The sequence below is a fragment of the Xenopus laevis genome, chromosome 2L (assembly GCF_017654675.1).
Source record: "Xenopus laevis strain J_2021 chromosome 2L, Xenopus_laevis_v10.1, whole genome shotgun sequence".
Taxonomy (NCBI): Eukaryota; Metazoa; Chordata; class Amphibia; order Anura; family Pipidae; genus Xenopus; species Xenopus laevis.
The window spans coordinates 99375939-99395172 of NC_054373.1; the positions used below are offsets into that span (position 1 = coordinate 99375939).

General features: G+C 35.5%; 2 protein-coding genes across 11 annotated transcripts in view; one reads left to right on the plus strand and one right to left on the minus strand.

The window, feature by feature from the left end:
- Positions 1-1939, minus strand: part of rad51c.L (RAD51 paralog C L homeolog) — a 43714-nt gene extending 41775 nt beyond the window's left edge. For 4 of the 7 annotated variants that reach the window (XM_018246905.2, XM_018246904.2, XM_041582242.1 and 1 more), the window contains exon 1: positions 1614-1939. In XM_018246905.2, the coding sequence (XP_018102394.1) occupies positions 1614-1770 (157 nt within the window). In that variant the 5' untranslated portion in view covers positions 1771-1939. The remainder of the gene's footprint in view (positions 1-1613) is intronic. The other 3 variants (XR_005965463.1, XR_005965464.1, XM_041582243.1) reach the window with 1 other exon arrangement.
- A 49-nt stretch (positions 1940-1988) lies between these two features.
- LOC108708317 (inactive serine/threonine-protein kinase TEX14) overlaps positions 1989-19234 on the plus strand; it is a 44006-nt gene continuing 26760 nt past the window's right edge. For 2 of the 4 annotated variants that reach the window (XM_018246903.2, XM_041582241.1), the window contains exons 1-11: positions 1989-2085; positions 2266-2402; positions 4634-4748; positions 8266-8431; positions 9288-9424; positions 9648-9708; positions 11583-11713; positions 13401-13514; positions 15717-15840; positions 16259-16437; positions 18195-18346. In XM_018246903.2, the coding sequence (XP_018102392.1) occupies positions 2267-2402; positions 4634-4748; positions 8266-8431; positions 9288-9424; positions 9648-9708; positions 11583-11713; positions 13401-13514; positions 15717-15840; positions 16259-16437; positions 18195-18346 (1315 nt within the window). In that variant the 5' untranslated portion in view covers positions 1989-2085; position 2266. Of the gene's footprint in view, positions 2095-2265; positions 2403-4633; positions 4749-8265; positions 8432-9287; positions 9425-9647; positions 9709-11582; positions 11714-13400; positions 13515-15716; positions 15841-16258; positions 16438-18194; positions 18347-19234 lie in introns of all 4 variants that reach the window. The other 2 variants (XM_041582239.1, XM_041582240.1) reach the window with 2 other exon arrangements.

Genomic DNA, 19234 nt, shown 5'->3' on the forward strand with positions numbered 1-19234 from the left:
GAAAACTGCACAGTAAAGTAGGTACAAAAGATTGCAAATATTTTCCTGACTATTAGGCTAATGTACAGTTCAGCTACAGCTGTAATATACATACCAATAGCACTGTATATGTAGGGGAGATACACATTGCCTTAAAACTGCTAAAAATCATACAAGTTCAAGCAGCTTAAACATGATCTCTTGTAGAACAGCTGTCACGAATATGACAAATAATATATGCTATATAGAGTTAATGATTTACCTTTGTAACTTTTTAAAAAATATATTTGAATTATGCACACTCATATATGGCCCCTCAACTGATCCTATCCGTTTTTGTGCACCCTGACCTTACCACTTAATATTTTTACTTGCGTGCAAGACACTAATGTTCCATTTTAATCCTGTTTATCTTTTTTTCCAGTAGCCAAAGTATTGCCAATAAAGGTCAACTATAAACTGTATAACAAAATGTTTTATTAACACAACACTGCAGCCATGCTGGGCTGGAGGAGGTGCTATCTTTCCATAGGCTTGAGTACCAATAAAGTACCAATAAAGCTTATTAAAGGCTAGTGCTGCCTTAAGCCCAGAGTATTAAAGGATAGTGCTGCCTCAAGTCCAGAGTATTAAAGGATAGTGCTGCCTCAAGCCCAGAGGGATTGACAGAACAAGACCTCTGGGATTTAAAGTAGAGTCTCAATGTTGGTTGTGTAAAAGTACTACTGTACTTGGCTTGGAGGAAAATTTCTACAAAATGAAAATATTGTCTATACCATTTTAGCAGCCTGGTTACTATTGATTTTTATGACAATGTCTCGGTAGCACTTTAAGTTGTTAAAGTGTCTGTATTTTCCCCATTTTCAACAATAGCTAAATAAACAGAGCCTGTGCTAAACACACTATTTCCTATTGTTTTAACCAATATATAGATATCTTCCACTTTTATCATGCAGGACATATCTGTTTTTTGTTGTCTTGAACTAAACAGGGCAAAATCTGAAACTGAAAGTAAAGTCACATTCTACTTCCCTTTGATATGTGCACAACCAAAACAAATCATCAGCCCACGCAGAAGCCATCTTTATAAAAAAAAACATCTCCAGAAGCCTTTGTTAAGCTTTGACAGCTGCTCATCATACAGTTGTAGACTGTTGAATTGTTTTGATTGTGCTAGTATGAAAAAGCAGAACATGGTTTTAGTTACAGTTTCAGAACTTGCCCTGTTTAATGAAATTAAAACATATTTATTAATAAAACATATTTCAAATGATCCTTTATCATCAACCAGGGCAACAAATAAGCCATAGTTGCATATATAACGAAAACGTTGCTTTTCCAAATGTGTTCAAATTTTTTTAATTAGGACCACACAACCTCTTTCATTCAGATGTCATCATAATTAGCGAGCCTATTTACACACAAAATAAACTTTCAGTAATTGTTTGCATTATAGAATTGTGTACGGTTTGCAACACTGAAATGCCATGCTCTGAAATGAAAATCTGTTTTAAAGTCACAAAGTTATGTACTTCAGCTGTAATAGATACTGCCAAATGTACTATTTACAAGTAAACTAAGCTGCACCTCCTCACTGCCTATACACAATACGAGTTGTTTACTTCCCATCCTACCTCTGCTCAGCTCCCCAGCATTGAATTCAAGGATAGTATCCACTGTACGGAAGCCGGTAGCGATCAACTTTACCCTCAAGGCCGGTGCCAAGGGAAAACTGCCTACATCCCTCTGCATGCTGCCAAAAAAGGATTCCCATACACTCCAACAGTACATAACCCGTACGTGCTTGAGTCACAGAACCGCAACCTCTCTAAGTGCATTATGCAGAACTGCCAGTCCTGCCATCAGTAGACATGGCGACTACCATCCCCTACAGGTATGGAAAGCACCGAAGGACAATTTTAGAGAGATAGCTAGATTCGCCTGGAACGTCCAAGACAATCGTGCAATGCGTTTCCAGCCAATGTCGTCAGGCGTTGATGACGTCTGACGACATTGGCTGGAAACGCATATTGGCTGGAGTTTGAACACAGGTGGCGTAGTTTCTTTTCCACTGATAGCGAGAGTGGAAGATAAGCGGCAAGAAAGGTATTGCAGGTGTGCGCAGGTTTTGTGTAACATCACGAATAAACTGATTCCCAAAATGACCGAAAACTCACCCAGTAATTCATATTAATAGGGGCTCTGTGTACTGGCAGGGGTAAACGTAGCGTAGAGAATATTGTGGTTAAGTAATAAATATATTTGGTCATATGTATTTTATGATAGGATGTCTCACTCTATCCGTCTTCTACAACCCTGTCCTGTCCGGATTGGCTCAATTAAATATGACTCTGATGAAAAGCAACTCCATGAGGATGTAAAATATGGCTGTTATACAAAAGTTAAACAAATGCTCAAAAAAGGTAAAGCATGCCATTTCCTAGATAGTTGTATTATTCTAATACTCCTTTTTAATATATAATTGTCCTGTATATACATGTATGGGATCTATTCTCAGGGTTGCCAGGTCTAATTATCAAAACTAGCCCAGCAACAAAACCAGCCCAAAACTAGCCAAGAGGCACTTCAAAAGTAGCCCAAAAAATAGCACAATACGTGCAGTGAAAAAAGTCTAAAAAATAAATGAATATATGTGAAAATATGCCTTTTTCAAATTTTCACTTTCACAAATCTTTCTATGAAGCAAAATGAGACAGATTTGCCTGTAACCAGGGGCATAACTACAGAGGGGGCCCAGGAAGTACAGGTGCCCTATAAGGCCCTAATAAATATACAATTTCAATAAATATTGGTAAAACAGCTCAACCTCTAGACATTTTGGTGGCCAGCAGATTTTTGCCCCAAATTTGTTTGAAATAGAGGAAAGTCACCGGAAAAATGTGAGACTGGGGTACAGAGCCCAAAATCTGGTAACTTCAGACTTCTTCACAAGTCAGTTGCATGCTGGGTATTGCAGTCTTACATTAAACTTGGCAGTGGGCAAATTGTTAAACAAAAACTACATTATCCAACATGCGTTGGGAGACTCAGGCTTGGCATATTAGGGCAAAAAAAACTTTGTCTGGTTTCCAAAGTACAAACCAGCCAAAGGCCCAAAAAGTAGCCCAAATCCATACCTTGGCTAGTTTGCACTTTCAAAACCAGCCTGGGCTTTAAATTAGTAGCCCAATTTGGCTGGAAAACCGCCAACCTGGCAACCCTGTCTGTTATCCATAGTAAGTAATGTAGTAAATTAGGTTGAAAAAAAGACACTTCTGCCTAACTTCGAGTTGATCCAGAGGAAGGCAAAAAAAACCCATTTCTTCTCCAGTTCCTTCCAGGCTCAAAAATGGCAATCGGACTAGTCCAAAATGCTCAGAATTACGGAAAGGACATCTCTGTTTTTATCCAAATAATCAGAATTTTTTAAAATGATATCCTTTTTCTCTGTAATAATGAAACATTACCTTGTACTTGATCCAAACTAAGATATAATTCATCCTTATTGGAAACAAAACCAGCCTATTGGGAAAACCCCAGCTCCCGAGCATTCTGGATAACAAGTCCCATACCTGTATGTATATATATATCTATATATATATAACAGTAGAATTTGGAGATGTATATATATATATATATATATATATATATATATATATATATATATATATATATATATATATATAATGCACAAGAGCCATGAATATCCTGTAAATGATATTGTTTTATTTATCTGTATATATAAATTGTTAATAAAGTACTTCTATTGTTAAATATATATTATAAGTTACCAAGGAGTTCCATGACCATATAAAAACACAAGGCCGAAGCCTCATATTTTGCAACAGGGGGAGTATTTATTATTATTCACAAGTTTCAGTGAGTCATGTGACAGAAATGACATCATTAAGTTTCGATTATAACAGATGACATCACTAAGCACCATTTATAAGAATATAATTTATAGAATATTCATGGCTCTTGTGTATTATATATATATTTAATATATGATATATAATAATAACTAAACCTTTACTAACTAAACCTTTACTGTATGTGAAGCTATGCTTGTCTTTTTATCTCTGGCTGTTTCTAAAAGACTTGAAGAGGCATATTGCCACTTTAGTATGAATATTTTTTCTCCTTATAGGTTATTTTTATTTATTGTTTCAGTCATAAAGAAAAAGACCAACAAGGATTGGCAGGGGGATGAAAGAAGTTACTGTATTCATTAAACAATAGTAGAATATAACTTTCTAGTGGGTTTTGATAATCAGTGGCAATGAATTATACACAATAGATATTGGTAAGCTATGGGAAAGCTTTCTGCTGTGAAAGTCGTGCCTCCAAGTCTGCTATATTTAAGAGCAGGCTGATGCATTTTTATTAACTTGAATTAAGTTCCACTAGTAAATATGCTGCTCCTTTATGGAGGTAAGAAAAGGAATATCAGACTTTTCAGTCAGTCTTTGGGCAGAGGACTCTATTAAATGCTTTAAAATATGCTGAAATCTTGGACCAGATGACATTGAATTTTAGGAATATTGCTTCTGGGATTTGCCTAGAACTGCTATGGAAGTTTTTATTGACTGATCACATGTATGGTATTTGCTCTGAAAATTGTAAAGTAACCTGTCAATTTGTTAATTTTCAGGTATATCTGCAGATTCTATTAATTCCTTGGGTCAAACTCCTTTGTTCATTGCAGCCTTGCTTGGGCATTCAAAGATGGTTGATTTGCTCTTGAGATATGGCTCAAATCCTAACCAGTAAGCATGTTACCATTAGTCATTCTACTGTCTATTGTGAAATCAGGGCTATATTTCACATGAAATATAATCTGATGTTTTTTAGTTATTAATTCTTAGCAAAGTATTGAGGGCTCACATCAATCAGGTGGAGCTGAGCTGAAATCTGTTATTATTTTTCACTTCATTAGGAAATTTCAGGGTGGTGCACTGATCTAGTAAGAACATTATGATGTTATTTTGCTCATATGTTGATCTTTTGGTTGCAGGTTTTTTTTTATACATTTGTAATTAAAGGTTTTCTTAAAAAAACTTGGAGTGTTTTTTTATCTTTAGTAATACTTTAGTAATTTTAGAAATACTTAAATACATTTGCCAACATGTGCCACAGCTTTTGTAAATGGGTTTATACATTGAACATACTGAATTAAATACAAAACAACCAATAACTGATACTGAAGAGGTGAAAAGGGCCCTGCCCAATACTTCAAAGAAATATCTTGCATACCTTCCAAGCATGCACGTTTTTTAACAAAAAAAATTTGATACTGTATATACTTTGATCTACCACGAAATATATTTTACTTACCCTTGAGTTTTAAAAAAAACTTCCATATCTCTTGTATTTATTAGATATCAATTCCGGCTGCAGAAACCAAAGTACGAGCACGGAATCTGACTCTCGATAACACTCTTCAGCCATGGGCAGATGGAGCATTGGCTCCGCTTCTTTCAACCTTTGTATTTTTCTCAAGCTAAGAGAAGCGGATTAGTTCCATTAGATTTGCTTGCGTGCAATCAAGGGCAGCAGAGGTTGGCCCAAATATGTATTTTCAGGCCAACCTCTGCTGCTTGTGCCTGCACCAAAGCAGTTTAAATGAATGTAGGTGGGGCACCAAGCCTGAAATACACAGACTGAGAGCATTGGAACCTAACGCTCCATCTGCCCTTGGCTGTAGGCCAGAGGCACACTAGACTTTTTCTCTTCCTGTGTAGAAATACAGGTAGACAAAAGGCCTATTATCTGTGTTCAGTCCCCTAAATAGTTGCCTCTGTCTCTCAACCCGGAAGCTAAAGGGGATAGCAATCACTATACTACTGCTACAGTCACTATACTACTATCTGACCCTACTCTGGCTTCTAATATTGACACAAATGGGAGGAATGTTTTATTAAATTGAAGGGAAAATCTTTACAAAATAAATATATATGCCCAAATGTAACTGACAAACTTGAATAAAAATATTAGCTCAGGTGACTGAAGGCCAAATAATATTCAGAGGGAGTTAGTTTAGAATCTACTCTGAGCACAAATATTGATAATATAGTCTGATCAGATCATATTCTATTCAGACATCGGGTTTGGGGGATGCAAAAGTTTTTTCCCACAAATATGATGTTTTTCCCCTACATATTTTAAAGTAAAAGCTTGCCATGTTTTAGGTGTTAATCTTTTTTTTTTTAAAACTAGGGTCTTTAGAAAAAATAAGAAATCACTGCCTGAAAAATTCCTTTCCTGTTTTGCCTGTGGTAAGCACATAAAGAAGACAACACTACTCCCCTTTGTCAATTCTAAACATTAAAAACAAGAAAAGCAGGGCAACTAAAATAGACTCCATTTTTCAAACATTAAATTAACTGGAGAGATTAAATCTTTCCAATACACCCAGCCAATAGGCCAGAGACAATTCTATATCTTTGGTAATCTACTGTAAGATGCCAAATTCTTAGCTCAAGCTAAAAATAGCAGGCCAATACTCACATACCACAAATTATAAATACACAAACTACCTGCCACATACAGCAAGAATTTGGTACTGTATTTCATGAACTCTTCATTAAACTGTATAATATACTATCCATGTTTTAAGTTCTGTGAGCAACATAATTAATATGTGCAGCTTTTAAGGACTAGTGTACAAATGTGTGCATGGCATCATGAATACATGTATTCAAAAATGCCTGTATAAACAAAACTCTGTTTATTGTTATGGAGCCCAACTGCATACACAGCCCCTAATAAACAATAAGGCTTGAAATGTTTTATTTTTATGCTAAACTTTAACAGCCTTATAATAGTATAACTATGCCATCAACATTGTTCACATACATGCCTATTTTGTTGTAGCAGCTCGTAGTAAAAGTTGATCCAGGGACTAGTCCAATTGCCATCTTGGAGTCAGGAAGGATTTTTTTTCCCCTCTGAGACAAATTGGAGAAGCTTCAGATGGGATTTTTTTGCCTTCCTCTGGATCAACTAGCATTTAGGTAGATTATATACTGTATATAGATTTAAAAGGCTGAACTTGATGGACGTGTATCTTTTTTCAACCTAACTTACTATGTTACAAATTTATCTACATTACAAGGCCCTATAACCCTTGTCATGGGCAGCCCAGATTGCAAATTTAGGATGGAAAAACTATGAACTATCTAGATTATAGGGTTGAACTCGGTAATGATTGTGTATTAAAATCTTAACCTCTTGTGGAACTAGCTGGATTAAATAAATTCTACAAAAGGTTAAGATTTTATTACACAAACATTACCGAGTTCAACCCTTTAATCTAGCTAGTTCATCAAGAGGAAGGCGAAAAAGACAATAGTGAATCCTCAGGGGAGGAAAAAAATTCTTCCTGTCCCCAAGATGCCAGTAGGCTCAGTCTTTGGATCAACTTTATGCTAAAAGATAAATTTAATAGCTCACTTAAGCCATTCAATCACCTCTTAAAGCTATCTAATGAATATGCAAGTACAACCTCTCAAGGGAGAGAATTCTACAACTTCACAGCTGTTTCACTGTAGAAAACCTTTTTATGACAGTATGATGGAACCTCCTTTTAATCTAAGTAAATGCACTTGCGTCTGTTAAAAGTATGAGCGAGTTTATTGTATGGCTCCTTAGAAATCCAAAATATACTCTGCTGTCCTCTGGATTTTCCAAAGATATTTCTTTATTGTGTCATGTCAACACTTCGACACCACAGAGGGGTGTTTAAACTTCAATATGATACAATAAATACATATTTTTGTATTTAGAGTACAGCAAAGTATTTTTTGGATTATTACTGCTGAAGGGAGAGCTGACATTTCTTTTCTGATTTGCACCTGGTAAAAACTTTGAAAAAAGTGTGCAGGCCTATTCCACTCAATTGTATTTATGGCTTATTTATACATAGTTCTCATATCTCCCATTAAGCACCGTCATTCTATACTGATAGATTTAAAAAAAGAGTACTGTGTGCTATAAATACAGATGGAAATTTCAGTCACTGGTCAGCTGCATTTCACTTTTCAGGAAGGCAGATAAAGCAGTTACAGGTGTGTGTAACCTGCTAAAAAGATGAGCAGGGTGGTTTACATATTCTTTAAAAAGCCTTACACATTTTGGACAAGTCATAGGCTCAGCCTATGGGCTGTCATTTATTATTCTGCGTATAACTTCTGCGTATAGCTTAAATTTTATTAATATAGTTTAGCTTGCACTTTTTCTGAATAAAACAAATAATAAAATATGTTATTATTCTGCTTCTTGAAGTCGATGTTTTGACTGGAGCACTCCCGTTCATGCTGCTGCCTTTTCTGGGAACCAGTGGATTCTGAGCATGCTCATTGACGCTGGAGGAGATTTGCGTCTTCATGATCAAGACTGTAGGAAACCATACTGCTGGGCCCTTTTAGCTGGAAGGCACAATAATGCACAGGTAATAATGCATAAATAAAACACTGCATTCTCATCACTTAACCTTGAAAACATTTTTGGCCAGAAAAAAATCTTTAGTTTTATGGTACACAGTAAGTTCAGGTTTTTGTTTCATGTTCAGGATTACCAAAATTACCACCAGTTTTCCTTTGCTGCACATAAGAATTGGATGTACACCCTGGCACATAATGGTCAATAGTTGCATGACAATCATTGTCAGTGTATGTGTATGTTTCCATTTTAACCATCCCTTCTTCGATGGTTCAGATTCGATGCCATCCAGTCCTCATCCTTGTTTTAACATTACTGCCTTTGTCCCTACAGAAAAAAACAATTCACTGCCTTAGCTCAATCTCAGCCTAAGTATGTCTAAATTGAAGCTTCCTAGGACTATGGCATCTCCCATTGTGAACACATTTATCAAAAAGTATCAGTAAAGCATCTGTGTTTCTGAAACTATTTAGCCTAGTGCTAGCAATACTAATGACTGGAGACAACAGATTTATTCCTTGTTCTGTGCAATGATTCTAAGACCCTGGCACACCTTTATAGATATATAGCTACAATCACCCACACTGCTATCTGTCTTTCTTAAATTCTATCCGTTGAAGCTGAAAGGCAAGTTGAGTCCCAAAATCCAAATGATTGCACTTAGCCTATAAACCTAATCTATGCATACCCCTGAAGACCTGCTCTTTAGTCAAATGGAAAACTCCATGTGTAGACTGTAAGCTCTCAAGAGATAAAGGGATATAAAATGTATTGTATTTTAATTATATTACCAAAGTAGATATGCACACAATAATCCCACTGAAAGATAATATCTTAAATATCTAAATTCCTTTTTTATGTTGCAGATGATTGAATTTATTGACCGTTGCACTGCACACATGCAAGCATTAGTCCAGTGTTTTCCATATAAAGCTTTAAAAAAGGTGGACTCATCAAGTATTCTTATTCATAATTCATCATTAATGGATCTACTTTCTCAAGGGTATGTGATTCATGATAAAGTACATGAATTATTAAAAAAGGATATAAGGTGTAATTTATGAAAAATGGGCCAACAAGTGCAAAAATAAATGAGCACAAGTCTCCTGTACAGTGCATTATGCCTCTTTCCAGATCCATGGTGTTAAAATTACCATAGTGTTCTTGTTTTTTTGTGAGCCATAAATACATTTTAAACATTGATTTATTTTTATTCATTGTTTTAGAAATGCTGAGAAATATGGCGGGGTTTCAACAAAGACCATAAGCAGCTTTGGATACGGAAAGGTATGTTTTGTCTGTTTAGAGATACTCCTGTGGTAATGCACTGTGCATGTAGATAAAGTATGCTTAATAATTTTGACCCAGTTTCAAGCCAGTGCCTACTATTCATGAAAGCACACACACTAACTGCTGGTATCCTTTTTCACTATGGACTTACCATTACAATCCTAACCAATAGAAATTCTTCAACCACACTGGTTACCCTTGCCATATGTGTCTTGTGAGCAAGGTCCTCCCCCTATTGTCTCCTAACAAAATTCAATTGTAACTGAATCAATTCTGGTGAAATGTATACTGTATTTAAACTTTTATGTATTTGTATACATTCACTCTGTATCTGCTCTGTGGGTAATGATTGCACTATATAAATAATAATAAACTATTTGGAATATGTTTAAATTCCAAAACATGTAATCAAGTCTTTCTATGCATATCTGAAAACAAACATTTTTATGTTGACAAATCCCCTATTACAGTCTTATATGTGTCAAATTTTTTGTTACACATTCAAAACTACACCCATTTGTATTTGAGACAAGTGGCTTGGTACAGGTAAATCAATAACAGTTGTTAGTTCAAGAAAATAAAGATCAGGATTGAGCCCTTATGTCAATAAAAGTGCAGAGTAGCATGGTAGGGGGCTGGAGTAATCCATATTGTCAGGATGAACAGCATGGTAAAATCGATGGAAAGAGAAAATAAATGCTCCATAATATCTGAAACTTAAAATACAAGGATAACAGCCACGAAGAGGGAAAAAACATGACAAAAGAAAAGGGTAGTACTTTGGGAATAAAAGAGTAAACTAGAAATTACAGTGCCAGAATAGCTATACCTCAAAAATATATGTATACTTAATAAACATATTAAAAAACATGATCATGATCAAATTCAGCCTATACTAGATCAGTAGAAATAACAAGAAGTTTCTGTCACTTAGCAATACACAGGTGATGTGGGCTCAGTTCCTTAACACCCTATCTATTAAAGGAGAACTAATGCGTAAAGGAGAAGGAAAGTTGTTTCACACTTGGGGGTGCCAAATGTTAGGCACCCCCAAGTGAATGTATTTACTTATGAAACCCCAGGCCGGTGCTCTTATCAGCAGAAAACTGCACCAGCCCGGGGTTATTCCATCCAGCACCACGGAGCTATCCTCTTCCGGCTTCTTCTTTCTTCTAGCGGCTACGCATGCGCATAAGAGTGAAAAGCCAAACTTTAACTTAAAAGCTGGCTATTAAATTCTACTGCCCTGTAGGAATTTGAAGAAAGAAGAAGCCGGAAGAGGATTGCTCTGTGTTGCTTTCTGGAATAAGTAATTACATTCACTTGGGGTGCCTAACATTTGTAGGCACAGCTTCTGACACATGAACCTCATTTTCTGCTTGATGATTTGCAACAAGCCCTAAGCTTAACTTCTTAGCAGTTTTAGGTTTTAGTTCTTCTTTAACCAATATTTCTGCTCAGCAGCTTCTAAGGGGCACGTTAAGGATAAAATAAAACATTGGAAATTCTAACCTAAAATCTAACAAGGTTATTTTTAGTAATAATAAAGTGCACCTGAGGTAAAGATTTTAATATGTTACTAAACAGTTACTTAAACAATATGTTAGGGCAGACTACAGTCACTTAAACGTTAAGGTGAACCACTCCTTTAACATTAGGACATATGTCTGTGTCTTTCTGCAGTGCTCTTTACAATGACCGAAGCAACCAGCAAGGTAGAGGCAGCTATAAAAACAAAGGAGTGTGTCTTATCTGGATATAAAATCACTTTAATACTTAATTCCTTCCTTAGGAAGTAATACTTCTTTGAAGCGTAGTGTGCCATTAGATCTTTTGTGATTAAATCTTTTTTTCTTCATTTGTTTTCTCAGTTATATTTTACAGATGACAGTTACTTGTCGTGTATGGCTTATATTCCTTATGTTGAGGAAAGAGATTTAGTTCAAGGAAATGATAAACCTGTGTTTTCGTTCTCTGCTGGACAATATATGACCATGACAAAGTAAGATTTCTTATAGTTTTGCTTCACAAGTCTAACCAAATTTTTGTAAGATGTTGAAACTTTACTTTATTTTAAAGGCATTTTTCACCCTAAATTTTCTTTTAATATAACAGTGATATAGCAGTAACATACACAATTTGCAGTTGGTCTTGAAACTTTTGATTTGGATTATAAGATAAGTAGTAAAAAGTAATAAAAATAGAAATAGCCTAACAGTCAAATAGTAGTTTTGCTGTTTGGAGTTGTTGGGAGGTCAGTGAAACCTTTTGAATGCTTGAGAAAGGGAGATCAGTCAAAAACTAAAAAAAAAAGATCAATTGAAAAGTTATTGATAATATGACATTCTATAGGATACAAAAAGTGAACTCAAAGGGAAATTACCCCTTAAATACTATACAGTAATTTTTTATATGTGTGTGATGTGTATTGTTATGTATTTTGATTGAAATTTGAGATAATGTAAAGGTGAACCACCCCTTTAATGAAGAATATTACATTGCGACATGCACATTTTTACTCACAAATTTGTTGTCTTTGTGAATTTTATTACATTAACCCGTTTAAGCTCAAAAGCTGTTGAATGCCCAAATGTCAACAACCCTAATGCTCTGTGCACTTCCTGTATACAGATGACACCTGAAATGGTCAGAGAGACTCATTTGAGACATGTGCAGATAGGTTAGAGAGGGATTGAGAGACAGTAGCCATGATGGAAGAAAAAACAACTGGTACAGAAATAATGTACTATGGATGTGGATAGACAGATGCAGTGGTGAGAGAGATCAGAGATAGGCAAAAAGTATAAGGAGAAATATAGGATGCCTAGTGGAAGTAATTGAGACAGGAACATTGCACAGCGATTCCAGTGAACATGTGGATGGAATAAGAGGGATCAAAAGAGCATTTTTGCTTTGATTAGACTCTGGGTAAATTAGAAAAACGTTGAGACTATATTGCTTGAGTAGACACCATTCATTTTCACCATTGCTGTGCCATGTGTGTAAAAGATAACAACCCTTTAGGCTAATGTTCTGGTGGCCTAAAACTGCAACTAGGTAGGGCTCTCCTGTAGGGCAACCCGCTCAGCCTTGCCTAGCTTTATGAGTGGATCTGAACAGACGTCATAGTGGATCACAGGAACTTGCCTATTACTCATTAGGGGGAGAGTATCCCATGGCTAGTACAATTTTATGCTATAGTGGCATTTATTTTAATTGTATTAGAATAAAAAAAGCACTTACAATGATATCGTAAGTTTTAGACATTTTGGTGCATACTTCCTGAATCATTGATCATGGGGTTGTAGAAATGTGAAAAAACAAATTCGCAAGACCTAAGTCCAGTATTTGAATGCTATGTTTTTGTATGCTTTGGTGCCACTTTTATGAATTTTGAGTACCATTTAAGATTGACACAACTTAACTTATTTTGGAGTTGTTTGTTTTTGGTGTCATCTCAATTGTGCTTGCTTAAATTACATCAAATTCAAACCATTACTCCAAATTTTTTAAACTATTCCAGCATAAAGTGGTATAAAAATGTCAAACTGTAGTTAAAGTGATTTTCATAAATTATATTCTGATGTAACCAAGAATTGCACTCCAATATCTCATTTACGTTTGTGAATTCCCAGCCCCAGGGTATTATTTCATTAAGCAAAATACTATTTTTTACTTATTTCCCATAGTTTAATGTGGGGTTATAGTGAGGTAACGGTGAAGGAACTAATGCTGCCCACACGGCAAACCTGCAACAAGTCGTACTTTTCAGACCTTCTGTTTGCTGAGCAAGAATACTTGAGGTAATATTTATGTAAATTTCATTACCCAACAGAACCATGTCCTCATTAATAGATTATTCTTACATGAAAATATATATATTTATAAATCTTTATATATATATATATATATATATATATATATACATACATACATACATACATACATACATACATACATACATACATACAACAGGTAGGGATCCGTTATCCTGAAACCCGTTATTGAGAAGGCTTCGAATTATGGAATAGCCATCTCCCATAGACATTTTTAAAAATAGTTTCATTTTTCTTTGTAATATTAAAACAGTCCTTTGTACTGTTAGATGGCTTTTTAGCAAGTGAGGGAATACGGGACAAGGTTATGGAAGTAAGCTCATAGTACAAGTTGATCCAGGGACTAGTCCGATTGCAATTATGGCATCATGAAGGAATTTTTTCCCCTCTGATGCTTGCCTTCCTGGATCAACTAGTAGTTAGTCAGGTTTAAATAGATTTAAAAGGTTGAACTTGATGGATGTGTCTTTTTTCAACCTAACTTACATGGTACTTGTTCCAAACTAAGATATAATTGATCCTTATTGGAAGCAAAACCAGCCTATTGGGCTTATTTAATGTTTACATGATTTTCTAGAAGACTTAAGGTATGAAGATCCAAATTATTGAAAGATCCATTATCTGGTAAACCCCTGGTCCTTCCTTAGTGTAGTTGGTCTTTGCATGCAGTAAACGTCTAGTTTAATTGTTTAGGTTTTTCCCTAAAAATTGGAGTGTTTGTGGGTAGTTTCACTAAAACCTTGAATTTTTCTGGATAAAAAAAAAACCCATTTTTTATCTTTATAATGCCCTGAAGCTGCAAAAAACTTTGAATATGAAAATACTCCAGCTAAAACCTGTCGAGGTCATGTAGAAGTCAGTGGTAGAGGTTCCTTGAACCATTTGAAGATGTTTTAGCCTTCATGATTTTTGGGTTCTTTGGTGGTTTGAGCTATTTGAGGTTTTTTGCAGATAACTCGATCAATTAGAGTTAGTGAAGGGTGAATTTATTCGCCAGGCGCGAATTCGCGCGATTCGCCGCCATCGAATAAATTCGCGAAAATTCGCGGCAAATATTCGCCGGCGCCAAAAAAATTTTTTCCGAAAAATTGACGCCGGCGTCAAAAACTGCGTCGCCGTCAAAAACGATCGACGTTTCGCCCATCACTAATTAGAGTATTTAAGTCGTCGTCCCCGATTGCATTCATTCAATATTTTTACATTCAAGTTTTTTTTAGAAAAATACTTCCTTTATTAAAATTACAGTTAAGCTCTTACTTAATTGCTTGTTACAGCAGTTGTGCAGAGATCAGCCACAGTAAAAGAGGGAGCCATTGTGCAGAAATTACTGATAAGTACTAGTGTGCATTGTCCTTATTTATTTATCAGTCTATTGGTTGTAGGATTAATGGTATGCAAATTAATTACAAAGAGACATTCGTAGAAGTGCTTGAGCCTTACTGATATTTGGAATTTTGGCAGCAACCCCCTTCCTCTCTCTAAAACAGTAATAATGTAAATCTCTGGGATTTGTGGCACAATATGTTTTTATTTATTACATGAAAGGGAGGCAGTTTTAAATAGGTGTATTGTTGCAAAGTATTTCCTAACAAATAACAATAATTGACTCAATTATAATAAATAAATTGCTGCCTGTTGTAAAATTGCAGGATATTAGAAGTCACTTCAGAGTACCATGACTTTTATTAAAAACATCCCCTACCAAGAGCAGATGGCACGAGGTACAGGGGAACAGGCAGATGGCAGTGCAGGAGCACGGGTGGGAGATCATAAAGGCAAAATGGACTAGAGGCATAAGGGGTTGGCACCTACTTAGGAAGAAGTGACAAAAGGGTGGGCGAGACACGAGGTTGAACACACGAGCACGATGGAAATGTCTAGCGGTAGATTATGATAAATAATGTGCCCCATACTAATACTAGATATTGGATGTTATCACAGAGAGCTTTGGCCTTGTGCTTCAATGTAACTTGTCTGTGACTGCAGTATTTATACTTGAGCAACAGTGGTATAACAGACTTTAACTGCAAAGTCATTAAATACCAGAACAAAAATGTATTTTCCTTTATTTCTACTTGTTGGACATGTCATGCTAGTTGTGAAGTCTTTCTTACCTTTAGCAACCATTTTGGTTTAGTTCTAATTTTCTATTTGTTTTTATTTTAACAGTAAACTGCATCATCCTCACATACTTCAACTCCTTGCAGTGTGTGTCTCCCCTGATCTTGAAAAAACACGCCTAGTATTTGAGAGGGTCATTTCTGGAACTTTATACAGCATTCTTCACGAAAGGGTGAATGTTTCTCAATGATTTCTTTTTGTTTAAAGTGAATATGAAAAAAGCAAAGTCAATGTCATGCTAGATAGCTTTCTGGAACAGTTTATGTCAGTTGCATAGTGCTGTAAATATAACAATAGAAAGTCCTCTAATTCTCCTTCTATGCCCTATTTCAATCTGAGCAAAAGCAATGAAAATGCACTACTTCCATTCCAATTCCAATCATAACAAGCATTCCTTCACAAAAATAGACATCACTGCATTTTTACCGTGTACAATGAATGGGGCATTTAAATGCAAATTATGTTTTAGACTTTGATGTTTGATTATGCTAAGAAATCTGTTTAGAGGTCCATATAATATGCACATAATTTCACGGTATAGTTTATTGTCATCAGATTAATTATGATAATCCATAATTATTACTTTTCAGCGTACAGATTTTCCTATTTTGGATATGGAAACTATTCTGAATATATTTCTTCAAGTGATTGATGCTTTGATATTTGTGCATTGGCGTGGCTTTATCCATTGTGCGTTTTCTTCACATGCCATTAATATTATTCTTCCTGGCTTGGCTAAGCTAAGTAACTTTGAGTACATGGCAGAAAGGTAACTGCTGTGTTCTTCTATTAACTAATTTAATAAGAAAATATGTAATGCTTTTGTTTTGATTTTAAATTAAGACATCTGCCATTGATTAATTAAATCAGGGGTGCCCAAAGTTGAGATTAGTATATAAGTAGATCACAGCAGCCTACCATTGTGACAAAAAAAAACTCCCATCAGATCACCCTTATTCAGAGTTTAAATAAAATGTCTTCAGAAATAGGTGTTGTTTAATCACAGCACAATCAGTTTTTTCAGGATAATGCAATAAAGTATCCCATAGCAGTTTAGCATCCGAAATGGTAGCTCATGATGCCATAAATCCACTAAAAGTAAACCACAAACAGCAGTCTGGACACCACTGAATGAAATATAAAATTCTATAGGAAGTCTCTTTGTCAGTTACAGTTCAGATTCAACTCAAGTAAAAGAAGAAATCTTCTAATGCAATTAGAAGTTCCGTATAGACATTTACTGAGTTTAATAAGTCCAAATAAATGCTGCAATACATTCTGATGGTATTATTATTTTCTCTGTGGCTTACGGTATATCACAGACACGTTGCAATAAATACAAATTGTTGAGTAAACATGCAAGTCTCTGTTGGCTTATATACTAGAACTAATTCGGGCTAAAAAAGAAATATGCACATTTATCCTGGAGACAAATTGCATCCATAACTTCTGAGCATAAAAAAAACAAGTAGCCACATCATAATCCACATAAATTAGCTAAGCAAAAAGTGCATAAAAAAATAAATCCACTAAGTAAAAATAAAAGTTTTGCTACGATCAGTCTGCATTGTAAATGACCCAGCACAGATTAAACTGAATGCTTTTTGAAAATAATGAGTAAAAGAGACGCTGTATAGATAAACAGAAATTGTAAATAGCAAGTAACATAGCATATTACAGATCTTAGAACTCAAATGAGTAATACAATTGGACTTTTTGATAGCAAATATAATAACAAAGGTCCATGGAATTCAATCTTTTTGTCTAAATGTAACCTTTCCATGAGCATGTTTTAAAGGACAGAGGCCACTTTTCCAAACATGCTGTTCACAAATATGTACAGTGGCCCTTAAAAGTTGCACAAAATAATTTTTTAGCGCACAGCCAAAAATAAAAAAAACGTAGGAAAACAAAATGTATCGAAAAATGTTTTACTTTACTTTATAGCCCAGTGATCCCCAACCTTTAGAACCTGTGAGCAACATTCAAAAGTAAAAAGAGTTGGGGAGCAACACTAGCATGAAAAATGTTCATGGGGTGCCAAATAACGGCTGTGATTGGCCATTTAGTAGCCCCTATGTGAATTGTCAACCTACATTAAGGCTATGTTTGGCAGTGCACCTTGTTTTTATGCAACTAAAACTTCCCCAACACAGAAATTCAAAAATAAGCTCCTGCTTTGAGGCCACTGGGAGCAACATCCAAGGGGTTGGGGAGCAACATGTTTTATGTACAGCACACCTAGTTGTGTATATATTTTTTAAATAATAAAATTATGAATAAAAAAAAAGTTTTGACTTATTCATATTAGTAGGTACAGCTGGCACATTGGTACATATGTGGTGTTTTACATTGAGTAGTTGTGCATGTTTTGCTGTACACATTGTTTGGCTTTAATTTAAAATCAAGTTTCAGTGGCAGTTTTGTTAAAAATTCCCACGGTAACTAGAAATTAGCAATTTTACTTATTTTCATAAAATAATTGAAAAAAAAACATCTAATGGTATGTTTCTTTTGGTCTTCCAGTAAAGATGGCAAAGTGCATACTGATGTCAGCCATTTTCCTGTTCCACCATATCTATATCGTTGGTCAGCTCCAGAAGTCATCATGGGGAAAACAATCTCTACAAAATCAGATCTTTTTAGTTTTTGTGTTGTAATGCAAGAAGTTTTAACAGGTAACTGTAAAAATAACATGTATTGACTAGGGATGCACCAGATTCGGTTTGGGATTCGGCCAGGATTCGGCCTTTTTCAACAGGATTCAGATTCGGCCAAATCCTTCTGCCTGGCCAAACCGAATCAGAATCCTAATTTGCACGTGGGGAGGGAAATCGTCTGACTTTTTGTGACAAAACAAGGAAGTAAAAAATGTTTTCCCCTTCGGTATTCGGCCGAATCTTTCGCAAAGTATTCGGGGGTTCGGCCGAATCCAAAATAGTGGATTCGGTGCATCCCTAGTATTGACGGAATCTTTAATTAGTGCAGGGCTAAAGCTTTTCACATACGGGAATTCCTTGGGTGCACAAAGTAGAACACTTAAATAATTGAAACAAAGGTTGTGACATTACAAAATGTAATTTTAGCTAACTGTATTTTCAATATTTTCCATATCATCGTTCAGCACCTTACGTTTGAATTTTATTTTAAAACTGATGTCAGTTTGAGAAGGGGTTTAGGAGAGAACATTTTCTAGTATTGTGCTGTTCTATATTTCCATATGGTAGGCATCTGCCTGTAAGCAGGTCAGTTTTTCCTTTTGACAAACTTTTTGAACATTTGCCCAAAAGCTAGATGGCATAAATGTACCTTGTCCTCATTCCATGCTTTTACACAAAATGCTTCTCTCCAAACAACAGAGAAAGCCATTGCTCTGGAACAAGACCTCACTAGATCCACTGAAGCCTATGTGAAAAACGTTATTTTGGCCAGGGTGTTGATAAGCTTCTAATATTGACTCCTTCTCTTAAAGCCACCTCTACATTCTGTAACTGCATCGGCATAGCCCTAAAAAACTGATATAAGGTCGCTCGCAGAGCAAAACAGGGTTTCTTTAAGGATGCATA